Genomic DNA, 18899 nt, shown 5'->3' with positions numbered 1-18899 from the left:
TCCCTTGAGCCCATGGGACCCAAGGAGGAAAGGCCTCTGCAACCCCCCGGCTCTGAGTGGCCAGAGGAGGGGGAGGGGTCCTCAGGAATGAGCGGCGGCCAAACGGAGCCAGCCTGGGGGCTGGGGTCCTGGGGGGTCAAGCAAGGGCCTCGGGTGGAAGGAACAGCCGGGGGATGTTGGGGCAGGAGGGGCATGGGGAACGGCCATCCAGCCCGGAGGGGGAGCCACTCAGGGACCACGGGGGCGGGAACCCAGGTGGGGTGCAGACGGGGACACTGAGGCACAGGGAGGTCCGTGCGGGGGCCGGGGTCACACGGGGGCGGGCCCCCCACCTCCCCAGGTCCACGCCCGGCGCACCAAGAACCAAAACCAAGCGGAGGACAGCCTGGACGGGGCCCCCAGGACGCAAGGCCGGCGCCCACCTTCCCCCACGCCGGCCCCTCCCGCCCGCCAGCGGGTCGTCCCGAGCCATCTCCAGAGCGTGCGGGCTGTTTACCAGCGACCCTGACAAAAGCCCTTTGTTACTCACTGGCAGTCGGAGGCCGAGGGCCGGTAGTAGAAGGGGGGCACTTTGGACTCGAATGTGGCTCTGGCGACATGGTTTCCGCGGGAGGTCATGAACTGCAAGAGAGAGGGGGGGTCAGGGCCCCAGAGGCCAAGGCCGGCTGACCCCCGGGCCCTGGAGGCTGGCCGCCTGGAAGGGAGCGAGCGGGGGCAGGGGACTGCCCTTCCCCGCAGCTGGCTGGGGCCAGGTGCCTCCAGAAAGGGGCCCCCCTCGGGCCTCACGCGAGGCCTGGCCTGTCCGCTCTGCCTGAGCGGTGCAGAAGCGGCCCACGTTCCTGCAGGGCAGTGAGGCTGCAGAGACCAGGCGTGCGACTGCGAGCTGTGAACAGGCTGGGGGGGCGGCGGGGGCGGGGAGCCTCTGGAGCAGCCGCCAGGCGGGGCGTCCCGGGCACAGAAACAGCACGTGCAAAGGCCCTGAGGTGGAGCGAGCCGGGCGTGCTGGAGGAGATGCCCTGGCCTGGCCGGTGCGGGGAGGGGCCCTGACCACAGGGGCCTCAAGGGCAGGGAGGGGACCCTTCCTTCTAAGTCATCGCATTTGAGGACCATCAGGCCGTGGATGTGGAGGGTCAATGGGGAAAATATCACAAACAATAAGATGCTTCAGCAAAAGGCTGGTACCAACTTGAATCCTAAAAGCGACGGCTTTTCTATACAAAACACCAATCTGCTCAGAGGTCCAATAGGAGGAAAGGCCCGCCGATGAGAGCAGGTGGACGAAGCACCTAAGAACTAGCTCTAATGAGGAGCATTCAGTCTTGACGAAGAAACTGTCATGTGCTCCTGGGGAGCAAAAGAAACTCCAAAGACATACCAAGTTCTTGGTTAGGGAGACAGAAAGCATGCTGTCTCCTTATGTTCATCTATTTTTAGCAATTCTCAAAAAAAGAAAACCAGGAATAGAATTTTCAAGAGCTAGCAAAGATTCTAAAGTTCATTTTAAAATTAACAAGCAAAAGCATCCTAGAAAATTCTGAAAATGAAGATGCTTCCTACGAGATATTCAAACCTGTTATAATGCTACTATGAGTCAAACAGTACTGACCAGAAAGCCTAAAAGGTCCAGAAACAGATCCAATAGGATCTAATATCCAACATTAAACAGGTTTAGTAGGACAAGTTGGTGTACAGTAGTGGTAACATCTCAGATCGATGGGGGAAGTGCCCATTAGTTGATGACCAATAAGAAACTGGAAACTACTGGAGCAAAGGGGGTATGCTTTTCAGCAAAGTAAACTCCAACTGGATTAAAGACTGAGTTTCCAAAGTTAAACAATAGAAATAGTAGATGAAGGGTATTTCCTGGTGGTCCAGTGGTTAAGCCTCCATGCTTCCACTGCAGGGGGCACGAGTTCGACCCCTGGTCAGGGAACTAAGATCCCACATGCCGCGCAGCGTGGCCAAAAGTAGATGAAAATCACGGGATGATTTAAAAAATAATTTTAGGAAAATATGGAAGGAAATCTTCATGACTTTGGGTTAGGAGTGGTTTCTTAGAGGTGACACCAAAAGCACAAGTAACAAAAGAAAAAAAAAATCAATGGAACTTCATCAAAATTAAAAACTGTTGTGTTTCCAAGGACACCATCAGGAAAGTGAAAAGATTTATGAACCTTAAAAACACGAGGCTCATGAGAAATGGACACAAAATGCCACACAGCAGAGGACTGCTTTTGTATGAAACATCCAGAACAGGCAAATCCAGAGACAGAAAGCCTACTGGGGGTCTTAGGGGAGGGGAGTGGCCACTAAGGGGGACGGGTCTCCCCTGAGGTGAGGGAAATGTTCTGGAACTAGACGGAGGTGATGGTTGAACAAGATTGTGAATGTGCTTGATTTATTTTTTTTGCTGCAGTGTAGTTGACATACAGTATTGGTTTCAGATGTACGGCATAGTGGTTCGACATTTATACATATTACGAGATGACAAAGTTGTTACAACATTGTTGACTGTATCCCCTGTGCTGCACGTTACATCCCGTGACTTATTTTTCATATGACTGACGTTCACGCCTCTGAATATCCTGCACCTACTTCTTCTGTCCCCTGCCCCGCTTCCCTCTGGCAACAGCTGTTTGTTCTCTGTACCTATGAGTCTGTTTCTGTTTTTTAATATTTGTTCATTTTGTTTTCCAGATGCCACATATAAGGGAGATCATACAGTAGTTGTCTTTCTGTGTCTGACAGATTTCGCTTAGCATAATACTACCCTCTAGGTCCATCCATGTTGTCGCAGATTGTAAAATGTCACTCTTTTTTATGGTTGAGTAATATTCCACTGTATATATACACCACATCTTCCTTATCCATTCATCTGTAGGTTGCTTCCATATCTCGGTTATTGTAAATCACGCTGCAGTGAACATGGAGGTGTGTATATCTTTTTGATTAAAAATATTCTAGTAAACACCCAGGAGTGGGATTGCAGGATCATATGGTAGTTCTATTTTTAATTTTTGGAGGAACCTCCATACTGTTCTCTGTAGTGGCTGCACCAACTTACATTCCCACCACCAGTGTAGGAGGGTTCCCTTTTCTTTACATACTCTCCACCATTTATTACTATTATTATTTTTTAATGAATTTACTTTCCTTATTTACTTATTTATCGATCCGTCTTTGGCTGCGTTGGGTCTTCGCTGCTGCGCATGGGCTTCCTCCAGTCGCGGCGAGGGGGGCTACCCTTAGTTGCGGTGCGCGGGTTTCTCACTGTGGTGGCCTCTCCTGCCGCGGAGCACAGGCTCTAGAGCACAAGCTCAGTAGTTGTGGCTCGCGGGCTCTAGAGCGCAGGCTCAGCAGTTGCGGCACACGGGCTTAGCTGCTCTGCGTCATGTGGGATCTTTCCGGACCAGGGCTTGAACCCGTGTCCCCTGCATTGGCAGGCGGATTCTTAACCACTGCGCCACCAGGGAAGTCCAGCATTTATCCAGCATTTATTACTTGTAGACTTTTTAATGATGGCCAGTCTGACTGGCGTGAGGTGGTACCTCATTGTGGTTTTCATTTGCATTTCTCTAATAATTAGCGACAGTGAGCACCTTTTCACGTGCCTATTGGCCATATGTATGTTTTCTTTGGAAAAATGTCTGTTCAGGTCCTCTGCCCATTTTTAATTGGACAGTTTCTTTTTTTGATACTGAGTTGTATGAGTTCTTTGTATATTTTGTGTAATAACCCTTATTGCATAAATCGTTTGCAAATATCTTCTCCCATTCGGTAGGTGGCCTTTTCATTTTGTTGACAGTTTCCTTTGCTGTGCAAAAGCTTTTTAGTTTGCTGTAGTCCCATTTGTTTATTTTTGCTCTTGCTTCCCTTGCCTGAGGAGATGGATCCAAGACGATACTGCTAAGACGGCTGTCGAAGAGCATACTGCCTGTGTTCTCTTCTAGAAGTTTGATGGTTTCAGGCCTTATATTTAGGTCTCTAATCGACGGTTTCAGGTCTTACGCTTAGGTCTTTATCCATTTTGAGTTTATTTTTCGTATATAGTGTAACAAAGTGGTCCAGTTTCATTCTTTTGCATGTGGCTGTCCAGTTTTCCCAACACCATTTATAGAAGAGACTCTCCCCCATTGTATGTTCCTGCCTCTGGATTATTCACTTCATTTTTTTAAACATTTATTTTATTGAGGACTTCCCTCGTGGCGCGGTGGTTATGAATCCGCCTGCCAACACAGGAGACACGGGTTCGAGCCCTGGTCTGGGAAGATCCCACATGCCACGGAGCAACTAAGCCCATGCGCCACAACTACTGAGCCCGCGAGCAACAACTACTAAAGCCCATGCGCCTGGAGCCCATGCTCTGCAACAAGAGGAGCCACCGCAATGAGAAGCCCACACACCACAAGGAAGAGTAGCCCCCGCTGGCCACAACTAGAGAAAGCCTGCGTGCATCAACGAAGACCCAATGCAGCCAAAAATAAAATTTATTAAAAATTATTTTATTGAAGTATAGTTGATTTACAACGTTGTGTTAATTTCTGCTGTAGAGCAAAGTGATTCAGTTACACATATTATATATTCTTTTCATATTCTTTTCCATTAGGTTTATCACAGGATATTGAATATAGTTCTGTGTGCTATACAGTGGAACTTTGTTGTTTATCCATTTATACATAATAGTTTGCATCTGCTAATCCCAAACTCCCAGTACTTCCCTCCCCCAGCTCCCCTTCCCTCCAGCAACCACGAGTCTGTCCTCTATGTCTGTGAGTCTGTTTCTGTCTCATAGATAAGTTCATTTGTGTCATATTTTAGATTCCACATATAAGTGGTATCATAAGGTATTTGTCTTTCTCCTTATGACTTACTTCGTTTGGTAGGATAATCTCTAGGTTCATCCATGTAGCTGTAAATGGCATTATTTCATTCTTTTTTATGGCCGAGTAGTATTCCATTATATACATGTACCACTTTGATTGTTCACTTTAAAATGAATTTTATATTACATGAATTTCACCTCAGTAATTGAAAAAATTACATAGCTCCTTAAGATATAAACTGCACTTTTTGCATTTTAAAAATATTATTTTAAAAGTAAAGTTAAAATATAACCAACAGGATGAGAAGAACTACTTGCAAATACTAAATCTGATAAGGGATTTGTGTCCAGAATACATAAAGAACTCAACAATAAAATCACCTAACTCAATAATAAACAGACAACCCATTTTTAAAAAGGGCAGAGGATTTGAATGGACATTTCTCCAAAGAAGATACACAAAAAGGGACTTCCCTGGTGGCGCAGTGGTTAAGAGTCCGCCTGCCAATGCAGGGGACACGGGTTCAAGCCCTGGTCTGGGAAGATCCCACATGCCGCGGAGCAACTAGGCCCGTGAGCCACAACTACTGAGCCTGCGCTCTAGAGCCCGTGAGCCACAACTACAGAGCCCGCGTGCCACAACTACTGAAGCCCACGCGCCAAAACTACTGAAGCACGTGCACCTAGAGCCCGTGCTCCACAACAAGAGAAGCCACCACGACGAGAAGCCCGTGCACCGCAATGAAGAGTAGCCCCCACTTGCTGCAGCTAGAGAAAGCCCGCGTGCAGCAACGAAGACCGAACGCAGCCAAAAATAAATAAATAAATAAATTTATTAAAAAAAAAAAAAAGAAGACACACAAATGGCCAAGAAGCACATGACAGGATGCTCAACATTACTCATCGTCAGGGAAATGGGGGCCAAAAGCACAAGACCCCACCGTGCACCCAGCAGGACGGCTGAAGTCAGACAGACGGCAGTGAGCGCTGGAGGAGACGCGGAGAAACTGGAATCCGCGTGGATCGCTGGTGGGAATGGGCAGCTGTGCTGGGAAAAGCCTGGCAGATCCTCAAACGTTAGACACAGAGCCACCCTAAGGCCCGGCAGTGCCACCTCTTCTCAGAGGACTGAAAGCACAGAAATATTCTGAGCCGCATTGTTCACAAGAGCCGGAGCAACGGGACAACCCAGGTGTCCATCAGCTGGGGAATGGATAAACAAGACGTGGTCCATCCATGCGATGGAAATGACCTCGGCCATAAAAAGAAATGAAATGCTGACACCTCGATGACACAGATGAAGCTTGCAAACACGGTGCTCAGTGAAAGAGCACACAGGAGCCACACGTGGTGTGATTCCACGGACACGAAGCGTCCGGATCAGGCAGATGCATCGAGACAGAAAGCAGGGGTCCTCCTCTCAGCAGGAGCTGGGGTGGGGAGTGCTGGGGAGTGGCGGCTAGTGGTACAGGCCTATCTGGGGGTGTGAAAATATTCTGAAATTAGATCGTGGCAATGGTGGCACAGCCCTGAGAATTCATGAAAACTACTGAACTGTACACTTTAAAAGGGTGAGGTGTATGGTGTGTGAATGACAGAAATCAAGCTGTTCTGAGTAAAAATAATCTGAGGGTAGGGCAGGCCTATCTAAGTGTGCTGTAAACCCTAAAACCACAAAAGGCAAGGTTGAGCAATGGGATTACTTCAAAGTAAAAACGTTTCCACTGCAGAAACCACCATGAGCAGAGTCAAAAGACGCCCTTGAGAAGAACGTCTTCACCTGCCGTCTCTGAGGGCTGCAGGCCTCCTAGGTAAACCACGAGAAAACGGAAGCAGCCCGCGGTGGCCCAGGGCCCGGAAGCTCACAGGTGGCTCTGAAACGTCTCACAAGACGCCGCACCTCACTCAAGACGAGAAAAGACCCTCCTGGGAGCAAGGGTTCACCTCTCTGTCGGCACAGACGGGCCCTGGGAGACAGGGGTCGGCAGGAACGCGGCAAGCGCTCTCACACGCGTGGGCACAGGCGTGGCCAAGAGGGGAGGCTGGCAAAATCCCTTAAACTACAGTCACGGAGCCTCTGAACTTCCCCTTCGAGGAACGTGAGCCCCGTCGCTGCCCCTGCAGGAGGCGATGCTTCTGTGAGGCCGTCGCTGGCCCGGTGGTCACGGTGGGAAGACCCCTGCGCCCTTGTGTGCACGCAAAAGCCTGCTGGGTAAACTGGGGCCCTCCAGGCGGGGACGCGGGGGCACCCGTGCCCCCCGGAGCCTGTGCACGTGGACGCGGGGAGACACCCCAGCGTCCGCCACCCGGGACCGTGGTCCGTCCACACGGTGGGCGTCACTGGGCCTTTATACAGGGGGGAAGCGCTCGCGTGGTGGCTTAGGCGGGGGGAGGTGGGGGAGCTGAGGGCTCGGGGCTCTTTCTGAAGTGATGAAAACGTTCTAAAATTGACTGTGGTGACGATTGCTCAAGTCAGTGACGGGGCCGTAAACCGCTGAGCTGTGCTTGAGAGAGTGAGTTGTGTGCCTTGTGAATTACATTGCAATAAGTTCTTTGAAGAAGATGCTATAGAAAAATACGAAGTTCAGGGAGAAAAAACACAAAAAGAAACAAAAGGAAGAGGCACGGACAAGGGTCCTGCGCGCCTGGCCCACAGCCAGGGCCGAGCTCCCCGCATCACGGCCGCCCTCCCGGGAGCAGGCCTGGCTCACGCAGGCTCAGGACCCCCGGCCGACCACCAGCCCAGGGACTCAAGGGCAGAGTGAGGGGAGGAGCAGGGCCCGGAGGCCCGGCAGGCCCCCTTCCACACCGACCCGGGGGCCCAGCGCCCTGCAGGCCAAGTCCTTCCAGCCCCTCGAGGTCACCTCTGTTTTAATGACGGAGTAGAGGGGCAGACGACAGAAAGGGGATGAAGGCCCCTCTCAGCTCCCAGCGCCCCCGCCCCACACCTGCACCACTGGCGCCAGCCCGGCCTCCCTTCGGACCTGCTCACGAGCGCTCGCAGGTGGAAACCAGAGCTTTGCTGGTGGCGCCCATGTCCGGGACGCTCTCCCTCCCTCCTCACGAGGCATCACACCCCGCGGGGCGTCGAGGAGCCTCCGCCCCCACTGTCCGACCGCTGGGGTGAGGGCGCCTCCGGCCACACGTGTGAACGTTCCACGCGCACAGGACAGCTCCGTCACCTGCAGGCTGACTTGGCAGGAGGGCCTGGGTAGGCCCGGGACTCTGCATTTCTAGCAAGCTCCGGGGAGGCTGCGTGGACAGCAGCGAACTGTTCCTCGCGGAAGCGGGGGGTGGTGCACGGGGGGCGCCCGGCCTTGGGTCCCCCAGCCCAGAGGCAGCCATCAGCCAGGGAACTCCTCCCCTCACCGGTGGGCGTGGTCACCACGCCCCCTGAGCCCTTGACCCTGGAGCCAAATCTGAGCAGCGAGGGGGGCTGCCCTCGGCTCCCACCCATCTCCCCGCAGCCTCCGTCAGGGCTCAGGCCCCACCTGGGCAGCCTCCACAGCCACGGCCCTCTGTCTGGAACTCGCTACCCCAGGCTGTGCCCTGTTCTCACCTTCACTCAGGCTGTGGGGCCCTGCCTGCCACCCCGGCCCAAGTCACCACCCCCTGCCCACCGGCAACCTGCATGTCCCCCTCTCTAGGGCCTTCTCCAGGGGCCAGCCACTCGCCAGGCCCCCCATAGCAATTGTGCAATAAACACGGGTCAGGTGGATGGATGGATGGGTGGATGGGTGGGTGGGTGGATGGGTGGGTCGATGGGTGGATGGGTGGATGGATGGATGGATGGATGGATGGATGGATGGATGGATGGATGGATGAGTGGGTGAGTGGGTGGGTGGGTGGATGGATGGATGGATGGTTCAGTGAAGGGCTTGACTTTTGTTACCTTCTGCGACTCTCCGTAAGGTTAGCAATAAAACCCTAACAACAAGAGGGCCCGTCCCATTGCACAGCTGCTCCATGCTGTGTTCCCTGAGCACCAGAATGTCCCCGGTGTGGGGAAATGGGACCAAAGCCGCAGGAACTGCCCATGGAGGGGAATCAATAGTCTCCTGCAGTCGCTTGCTCATTCATTCACTCTGCAGCTGCCGCAAGAGGGAGGCAGGGAGAGTCAGTCCTGGGACTGGACGCACAGGGCGGGGGCAGTGGCACAGGAGGGCCGAGGTCCAGCTGCTGGCCCCTGGGCCTCCCGACACTTGTGGACGGTCTCCCCGCAGCCTGGGATCCCTGACAGCCCAGGCCCCCTTGGGGCACCGGGATGGAGCAACCTCCGAGGTGTCATGACCCAGAGGGTGGGGCCGAGGTCACCCAGGGGCAACGGGACAGGCTTGTGTCCGCCCATCCCCACCTGGCACCCCTGCCTGGCCTTACCTCCACTTGGGCATCCTCCCAGGCGTCCAGGCGGACGGACTTCACCTTGCTGACCTGAGGGATGTTCCGGTGAATTCCAGAGCAGCTCAGACAGATGAACACCCCTAGGGTGTATGAGGCCCAGTCAGGATCTGGAAGACAAGGCCAGACGTTCAGGGGGCGCTGACCCCGAGGGTCCCCCAGAGGGGACAGAACACTGGACCAGGGCCCACAGGTCTGGAAGGCTCCCTCCCTTTCTGGCCTTGGTCTCGTCTGTGCAACGGGAGGCCGGCCAGACCACCAGGTTCACAGGCTCTGGGGGCCCAGAGTGGGGGTCCCTGCCCCCCGCACAGAGGAGCAGCCCCACCCCATCATCCTAGCTGCTCCCGGGGACCGAGGGGACCCTGAGTGGACATAGTAGCGCGGGAGACACTGGGGCGACGTGCTGATGAGAACCCGTGATCAGCGCCCGTCCGGCAGGCGTGACCAGGACACGCCAACACGTGTCACGTCCTGCAGCTGAGGCAACGGAAAAAGCAGCATGTGGCTAGGGCGGGGCCGTGGAGGCCCACCTGTGTCCACACTGCGAGAGGTCTGACATTTTTCACACAGAACGGCGGCACCGTGGACACTGAGGAACGTGATGCTTGTTAAGTCGGGCGGAGGGTAAGTGGGCGCTGGCGCCCGAGTCCCCAGTTCATCGGCCATCGGTGTGTCCACGTGGTAACTGCGTGAGGGGCTGGGCCGCGGAAAGGAGTCCTACAGAGGCTTTCTCTGGAGAGGACGGGTCGTCCAGTAAAGGCTTCCCGTCTCTCAGGGAAGCTTCTGGATCGGACTGGTCTAAATCAAGATGCCCAGTGGCTCCCAGCCGAGGGCCACCAGCTTGAGCAGGCTTCCCTGGGAGCCCCTGGGGGGCTGGTCTGCACCCAGCCCCTAAACTAGCTAACACCCCCCACGCCCGTGTGAGAGCACAGCACTGAGCCCACCCTGTGGTCACTGCCACCCGAGGGGCCTGGAGCCCACAGACCCGGGGGTCGCTGGGATCAGCACGTGAATGCCCCCCCCCCAGGTCAGGAGGACACTTCCCTCTGTGATAAGACAAGGCTGGGGGACGTCCCTGTGGTCCAGCGGTAAAGAATCTGCCTTACAACGCAGGGGACGCGGGTTCGATCCCTGGTCAGGAAACTAAGATTGCACGTGCCGCAGGGCAACTAAGCCCGCGTGCCGCAGCTACAGAGCCCATGCGCCCTGGAGCCTGTGCGCCGCAACTAGAGAAGCCGGCGCACCACAACGAAGAGCCCGTGTGCTGCAACTAAGACGGGACTCAGCCAAAAATAAATTAAAAGAAAAAAAAAGACAAGGCTGGGAGGTGGCTGTATCCACGGGGGGGCTGGCCCAGGCCCCCCACCCTACTGAGGACACAGCCCTGCACCTCCCTTCAGGGACCCCCAAGAACCCACCCTGGTGCCAGAGGGTCAGAGCCCTGCTCGGAGACCAAACACCCGCCACGGGCCCATGCAGCGTGCGTGTGTGTACGTGTGTGTGGGGTGTGTGTGGGGGGGGGGTCCATAGGGGTGGCAGGCACCTCTGGTTCCTGGGTCAAGACCCCTCCAGCCCGGGACCCTGGGCCCCAGACACACCTCCCTGCCTGTCTGGGGAGTGAAGGGTCAGCTCGCAGACACAGGGGCACAGGCGGCTGGCGGGATGGGCAGGCGAGCTCGGGGGAAGGGAAAGCCCGGTTCTGGCGCTCACGGCCCAGCTCACAGCCATCCAGTCCGGAGGCCGGGCGGGGTGTGACCGCTCTGGGGTCTCGCGGAGGAAACTGGAAGCCAGGGAGGTAGGTCTCCGGCCCACGACACACAGTCTAGGTGGCACGTGGAACAGAGAAGCTTCGGGAGCAGAAAGGCCGTGTCATCCCGAGGGCCCCTGCCCCGGCCTCCCGGCAGACTCGCCATGGGGGCTGCGGGCACGGGCGAGCCGGCCTCCTAATGAGGGATGCTGGCCGCTCACGGGGTCGGGGGCTCGGCCGCGGCTGGGCGGTGGGGGAGGGCTGCCCCGCCCAGGGACGCAGAGGCAGTGCTCCGAGGCCTCCGGGGGCCCCTGCCCTGCCTCCCCCCTGCGTGGGGCTGGCTGACATTGGTGGCCCCCAACCGGGGCCAGCACGGGTGGGGGCAGCCCAGAGACCCGGGGGCCTCGGGCCTCACCCCAGCTCAGAAGGGCTGTGAGCGGGGGGGGCCCCTCCGTCCTCCTGACTCCCAGCCTCACGCCCTGCTGCCCTGCGTCCCCCCGGCCAAGCCTCTGCCCGCTGGGCACACAGACGCTCATCACGTCAACTCTCTGGGTGGAGCCTTGGGGACCTCTCCTCCGCCCCGGCGCCCCCGCCCCAGCTCACACGTCCCCCCCGGGCCTCCCCGACCACGGCCGGGCCCCACGCACCCCTTGCGACGCCCCCTCGCTCCCCGGCGTCGGCCCGTCCTGGCACTTAGGTCCCTGTTCACCACGGGCTGTCTTGGCCCCCGGAACGTGCAGGGGTGGGGGGCCCGCGAGCTCCCTCCCGCTGCCCCAGGGTGACCGCTGGGGGGACGCCAGGGACAGGCCACCACCCCGCTGCCCTGAACGTGACCCGGGGAGGTACTCTGGTGGCAAGGGCTTGGCAGCGGCCACAAGCCGGGCCCCCGATGTACTGGGGTGCACGGGTGTGTGGGGACCTGGGGGGTGGGCACAGGGGGCTTGGGTAGGGAGGAGGCCGCATGCCCCAGCTCTGAGCCTCTGGGGAGGGGGCGGAAGAAAACACTGGGGGCCAGGGAGCCCCAGAAGACCTCCAGCCCAAGGGCTCTTGGACAGAAGACCCCCACTCGTGACCAGTTTTCACCAGCTTGTGGGGCGGTGGAAAACATGCATCTGCAGGAACCGACGTGCTACATCAGCCCTTTATCCTCAGGACAGGCTTCCCCACGTGCGTCACTTTCAAGAAACCGCTTGGCTGCTGCAAAGAGGACCCAGGAGAGCACCCTCCCGGGGTCCCCCTGCCAGGCCCCAGCCCAGCCTGCCCCGCGGCCCACCAAGTGCAGCCATGTTCCCCCACCCCGCGCCGGGTCCAGCAGCGGTGCCCTCTCTGCGGACGTGAGGAGATCCGGACGGAAAGCTGGCAGGTCCGCGAGCAAATGAACGGAGAAGACAGGCACCCGGGGCCCGAGCGGGGTGGCCTCTGCATGTGCCGCGGTGCAGGAACCCACTTGCGATGGGGACAGGGACAGGACAGCTAGAAAATTGCACCGGGGCAGGGGGCGGGGCTGTGGCACCCCTGCCCGAGCTCCTGGCACCCGGCCGCTCACTGGGACCCCGGAGGACTCCCGGCTGAGCCCCGTGGCCCTGTCACACCCGCCTGCTAAACACCGGGTCCCCCCCCTCCGCCATTGCGGGCTGTGCGTCCCGAGGCCGCTGACAGCACGGTTCTGGGCACAGAGGTTCCCTGCCCGGCGGCCACCACAGCCCGGCCGGTCCAGCCGCACCGCTCGTCCTGGGGTTCCAGAGGCTGCTCCAGCTCGGCCCACCCTGGCCCGGCCCCCAGCACCTGCCGGCTCACCAGCGCCTGCCCCTCCGCGGGGTCACGGCGCCCACACTTCCCGGCCTCGCCTGCAGCTCGGCGTGGCCGCGCGACCCGAGTCCGGCCAGTGAAGCGTGAGCAGGGGGACCCACGTGCCCCCAGGCCCAGGCGACAGCCCCCGCCACCTCCCGCCCGCTGCGCTCCGGGCCCATCCTGGGCTGGTGGGGGACTCGGGGGCCGGGGCTGGGCAAAGAGCCGGGCCCCTGAGTCACTGCCCGGAGGACAGAGGCCCGGAGAGGGGGGGACGGACACCGCCGAGGGGACTGCTGCGAGGACAAGCCAGGTCCCTGAGACGTGGGGCTGTCCGTTCAGCAGGGAGTCTGTCTGCCCGTCCCCTGTGGCGTCCTGAGGCCCGAAGTCTCAGCGCCCGGGATCCGCACCAACAGGCGTGTGCGGCGGGGTGAGGGCGCTGGGCAGGCACCGCGGCCTCCGGGGAAGAACGCGCTGCAGGGAGCGGCGGCGTCCCAGGGGTCGTGGAGAAAGGCTGACGTGAGGTCCCGGGGGGCAGTCCCGGCCTCCCCCACCGCGCTCCGTCCTCCCCAGGGACGGCAGTCCCGGGGCCCGGGGCAGGCGGCACCGCTCCGGGCTTCGCCTTCCTCCTCTGTGTGGTGGGACGATGGTAGCCACTTGCTAGGGTGATGGGTGAAACGAGCCCCCGGGAGGGCCCCGGTGCAGGGGAGACCCCCCGTGCACCGCTCGGTGACGCTGGTGGGTTCCGCTCTGAGCGTGGACCTTGGCTCTGGCCCCCCTCACAGCCTTTGTCCACTGAAGTGGAAATTCTGAGATTGGCTGAACAAGGGCCACCAGAAGCTCCTGCCCCGCCGCGGGGCCAGGACCGGTGCCCACGCGCCCCATCCTCGCACACAGGCTCCAGCAGGAGGCTGTCTGTCCCCTGTCCCGGAAGCCCTGTTTACAGGACACTTTAGCAGGGATTGGCAAACGGCGGCCCTCGCGCCTGGTCTCGTAAAGTTTTACAAACCATGGGCTCTCAGCCATGCCCATCATTTACATTCTGCTCATGGTTGCTTCTGTGGCACAGGGACAGAGCTGAGTGGTTGTCACACAGAGAACGTGTGGCCCACAAAGCCTAAAACAGTCACTATCTGGCCCTTTAAGAAAACGTCTGCCAAGCTCTGCTCTAGAGGGAAAAATAGGTGTGACACAGAGAGCAGCCTAAGGAAGCAGGTGATTAGAACTGATGCCTCAAGGCCACTGCCCACACCGCCCATCTCTGATCACAGATACCGAAGTTCAAGGAGAGGCTACAGACTTGCCCAGTGTCATGCGACCGGCACAGGGACCCACTGTGTAAATTTAAGGCTGTCTGACCCCCGTCCGCCTGCCCACTGTGTGTGTGAGGGTGTGCACACGTGCGTGCCCACAGACACAACCTGGGCGGCCTCCTTCCAAAGAGGGCTCACAGAAGTTTAAAATTAAGGAATGGAGACCCTAAGCCTTTCATATAACAGTAAGAAGACAAGACCCGGCGAAATCAAGTGTTGGGGGCAGGGGCAACAGAAAGTTGTCACTTGAAGAGCAGGAAGCTGGTGCCTTTTTAAAAAGCTATGGTGATAAGACACTGTCACACGTTCACTAGAAAGGGCAAAATTTACAAGACTGGCACCACCCGGTGTGGACGGGCGTGCAGAGCACGGGGTTCTCAGACACTGCCGGCAGGAGTATAAAGTGGTTCAACCCACCTTGGAAAACGGTTTGCAGTTGCTTACATAACTAAACATGTATCTCTCCTATAACCCCGCAATTCTACTCCTCGGTATTTACCCAAGAGAAATGAAAATGTGTCCATAAAAACTTGCACATCCAACAATATGTAAGAAGTACAAAGACTGTAATCAGCCAGGGTTTATACCAAGGACGCAAGGCTGCCTTAAGATGTGAAAACCAATCAGTGTAATTCACCGTAATTGCAGATTAAGAAAGAAAACACATACGATCGTCTCAATAGATGCAGAAAAAGCATTGGACGAAATGTTAACACCCTGATAAAACTTCTCAGAAAACTAGGAATAGAGGGGAACTTCCCCAACTTGATAAAGGGCATCTGTGAAATACCTACAGCTGACATCATACTTAATGGAGAAAGGCTGAATGCTTCCCCGCTAAGACGGGGAACTAGACAGGAATATCTGCTCTCTTCACTTCTATTCAACACTACCCTGGAGGGAACAGTGGATGTCTAGGGTTGGGGTGATGTGAAGAATGGGGAGTGATGGCTAAAGTGTATGGTATTTCTTTTTGGAATAATGAAAATGTTTTTAAATTGACGGTGGTGACAGTAGCCCAACTCTGTGAGTACACTAAAAACCACTGAATTGTCCACTTCAAATGGGTGAATTGTATGGTATATAAATTATATCTCAATAAAGCTATTAAAAAATTTAAAACAAACAAACATAAACACTACACAGGAGGTTCTGGTCAGTGCAGTGAGGCAATAAAAATAAATAAAAAGGGCTTCCCTGGTGGCGCAGTGGTTGAGAATCTGCCTGCTAATGCAGGGGACACGGGTTCAAGCCCTGGTCTGGGAAGATCCCACATGCCGCGGAGCAACTAGGCCCGTGAGCCACAACTACTGAGCCTGCAAGTCTGGAGCCTGTGCTCCGCAACAAGAGAGGCCGCGACAGTGAGAGGCCCGCGCACCGCGATGAAGAGTGGCCCCCGCTTGCCGCAACTAGAGAAAGCCCTCGCACAGAAACGAAGACCCAACACAGCCAAAAATAAATAAATAAATAACAATTAAAAAAAAAAAGAATATTTAATAAATAAATAAATAAATAAATAAAAAGCATCCAGATTGGAAAGGAAGAAGTAAAATGGCTCTTATGCATAGACAACATGCTTATCTATATAGAAAATCTGCTGGAGTCTACAAAAACACTACTAGAACTAACGAACAAGGTTGCAGGATACAATATAAATATACAAAAATCAGTCATATTTCTATAAACCAGCAACAAGCAATCAGAAATTGGACATTTAAAAATACAATTACATTCTGGAGATGGTTGCACAACAATGTGAATGTTCTTAACACCACTGAACTATACCCTTAAAAGAGAGTAAAATGGAAATTTTTATGTTACGTATATTTTACCACAATTTAATATTTTTGAATACCACTTACAATAGCATAAAAAAATATTAAATACTTAGGGGTAAATATGACCAGATATGCAAAACAGTATGCTGAAAACTACAAAATATTGCTGAAAAAATTAAAGACCCGAATATGTGGTGAGAGGTGCTATTCTCATGAGTTGGAACACTCTATATTGTTAAGATGTAAACTCTCTCAAATTAATCCATAGATTCAGTGCAATCCCAATCAGAATTCCAGCAGGATTTTTAGAGCAGAAATTAACAAGCTGATTCTAAAATCCGTAGGTTAATGCACCGGACCTAGAAGAGCCAAAACAACTTTGAAAAAGAACAAAGATGAAGATCTTAGAATTTATTTTAGAATTTATTGCAAAGCCACAGTTATCAAGATGGTGTGGTATCAGCAAAAAAACAAATAGATCAACGGAACAGAATAGAGGGTCCAGAAATAGGCCACACATGTGTGGACAACCAATTACTGACAAAGGTGTACGGGCAGTTCAGTGGAGAAAGAATAATCTTTCAACAAATGGAGCTGAAACAGGTATCATCTGCAAATATTAGACTTCAATCCAAACCTCCCGCCATATACAAAAAGTAATTCAAAATGCATCAGAGCACCAAATATAAAACCTGAAACCATAAAGCTTCCAAAGGAAAACAGGAGAAAAATCTTTGTGACCTTGGGTTAGGCAAAGACTTTTTAGCTATAACACTAAAAGCAGACCCCATTTTTTTTTTTTTAATTTTTTAAATTTTATTTATTTATTTTATTTTTGGCTGTGTTGGGTCTTCGTTTCTGTGTGAGGGCTTTCTCTCGTTGCGGCAAGCGGGGGCCACTCTTCATCGCGGTGCGCGGGCCTCTCACTATCGCGGCCTCTCTTGTTGCGGAGCACAGGCTCCAGACGCGCAGGCTCAGCAATTGTGGCTCACGGGCCCAGCTGTTCCGCGGCATGTGGGATCTTCCCAGACCAGGGCTCGAACCCGTGTCCCCTGCATTAGCAGGCAGACTCTCAACCACTGTGCCACCAGGGAAGCCCCAGACCCCATTTTTTAAAAAAAAGGTATATTGCTTTATCAGAATTTTTTAAAAATCTGCTCTTTGAAAGGCACTAGTCAAGGGAATGAAAAGGCGAGTCACACTGGGAGAAATTTTGCAAATCATGCACCTAATAAAAGGTTTGTGTCCAAAGTATATAGAGAACTATTCAAACTCAGTAATAAAACAAACAGCCCAATTACAAAAACAGGCAAAAGATTGCAACAGGCACCTGACGGAAGACGGCACAAGGAGGCTACTCCCCCTCATACGTCACCGGGGAAGCAGGGCTGACCGCGCAGGACCCGCGGGGGCTTCTGGGGTGACGGCGGAGCCTTCCCCACACTCCAAAGGGGGCGCTTCATCCCCTGCAAGTCACACCTCCATAAAAGTGAAGTTAAGAAAGATGTTTGTGGCTGCAGCCCCGGACCTGTCCCAACAGACTGGAGAAGCAGGAAGGTCAGGGCCTCCGCCCCCTGCGTCCTGCCCCGAAGGGCGGGCAGGCACCTGCTTCCCCTCGAGGGGTGCGCCCCCCAGAGTGATGTCCAGCTGGCGGCCGGGAGCCACGTGGGCCGACCCAGAGGCCTGGCCTGGCCGGGGCCCCTGCAGATCCTCACACCGGCCACGGTGTCCTCGGGAGTCAGCGCCTGCCGCCCGGCCTCCTGCCGGTCCCTTCAGCCGCTGTAACAGCTCTGCGGCCTGAGCGCACTCACTGCGCAATGACTGACCACGCTACCTCGCCGCTCCTCATCGCTCCCTCTGAGGCTGTATCCTGTCGTTAGTCCAGTTCTACACAATAAGGCAAAAAAGGCCCAGAGAGGGTCAGACGGTGCCTGAGGTCACACAGTGGCAAAGCTGGGATCGGACGGCAGGCACGTGTCTCCCACCCTCCACCCCGGAACCACCTTCCCGGTTCAAAGAAGGTGGGTGCGAGGACGTGTACGGGTGGCCCACGGGAGCCCCAGCCCAGCATCCAGGCTGGTGAGGAAGCCTGTCCATCATCTCGGGAGGTGACTCCCCCGCTGCCCCCTCCTGGGGCTCCCCCAGGGGCTGGCGGGGAAAGGCAAGAAGATGGTTTGAAACAGGTTTGAAGCAGGAGGCGTCCTGACCCCAAGCCCAGCCTGTGCACTGCAGTTTGGGAAGCCCATGGTCCCGGCCTGGCGGAGTCCCCCCAACCCTGCCATCACGCGTGGCACCACGGCAAGGCCACCGGGAGAGGAGAGGCCTGCCTCTGCTCGGGGGAGACACTGGCAGCTCCCCCCCTGCCCAGCGCACAGTGGGCCTGCAGTGCCCCCGACGCACGGGTCACCCGTGGCTGGGCTGAGTGCTTGTCTGTCCTCTGCCCTGCAAATCGCTGCAAAAATCCTAAAGGCAGTGAGAGGGCACCAGTCCAGGGCCTGCGGCCTAGCACACAGGCCACCCGCTGCTCTCAGGACTCACTGTCCACAGAGGGCCGGTCAAGCAGCACACGCCAGGAACGGCACCCCTGGGCGCCGGGCCTTTGGGCCCCGGGAGGGCTTTCCAACCAAGAGCCCCTATTTTAAGGAAGGATTCAGATCCTGGGAGGCGAGTTCTGGGTGTGACTCTGAGCAACAGTTTAAGGTCTCTGGGGTCAGGCAGAGTGACTGCCCCCAGCCCCCCCCACAAGCAGTACGTGGAGACCAGTGGGGTGTGCGGGCCCCTCGCCGTCGCCCTACAGGCCAGGACAGTCTCCTGTGTGTCCATCTGGTTGATGAATGGATTAACTCTTCCTGCGCTGTGCCTGCACTTCAGCTAATCGGTAATTCACTTGACCCCAGCCCCTCCCTCCTCCCGACAAAAGCCTCTCAGCACAATCTCGGGCAGGAGGGCCGCCCCGGCCTGTCCACTGGGGATGTCGACCCTGAGGCCGAGGACCTCCAGGGTGGGCGCGTGTGCACGCGTGCAGCGGGGGCGATGAGGGGCTGGATAAGGGC

General features: G+C 56.0%; 1 protein-coding gene across 5 annotated transcripts in view; it reads right to left on the bottom strand.

Moving 5' to 3' along the window:
* Positions 1-18899, bottom strand: part of ADAP1 (ArfGAP with dual PH domains 1) — a 65333-nt gene that overhangs the window by 26420 nt on the left and 20014 nt on the right. For 4 of the 5 annotated variants that reach the window (XR_005016409.1, XM_036824971.1, XM_036824970.1 and 1 more), the window contains exons 2-3: positions 9200-9330; positions 530-621 (exon numbers count right to left, since the gene is read on the bottom strand). Coding sequence is in view for 4 of the 5 variants with exons in the window: in XM_036824971.1 (XP_036680866.1) it covers positions 530-621; positions 9200-9330 (223 nt within the window). In the remaining variant the exon portion in view is untranslated. The remainder of the gene's footprint in view (positions 1-529; positions 622-9199; positions 9331-18899) is intronic. The other variant, XM_036824972.1, reaches the window with a different exon arrangement.

This window comes from Balaenoptera musculus, chromosome 15 (assembly GCF_009873245.2).
Source record: "Balaenoptera musculus isolate JJ_BM4_2016_0621 chromosome 15, mBalMus1.pri.v3, whole genome shotgun sequence".
Taxonomy (NCBI): Eukaryota; Metazoa; Chordata; class Mammalia; order Artiodactyla; family Balaenopteridae; genus Balaenoptera; species Balaenoptera musculus.
The sequence above is the reverse complement of the archived record's forward strand: the minus strand, read 5'-3'. Positions and strand labels throughout refer to the sequence as shown.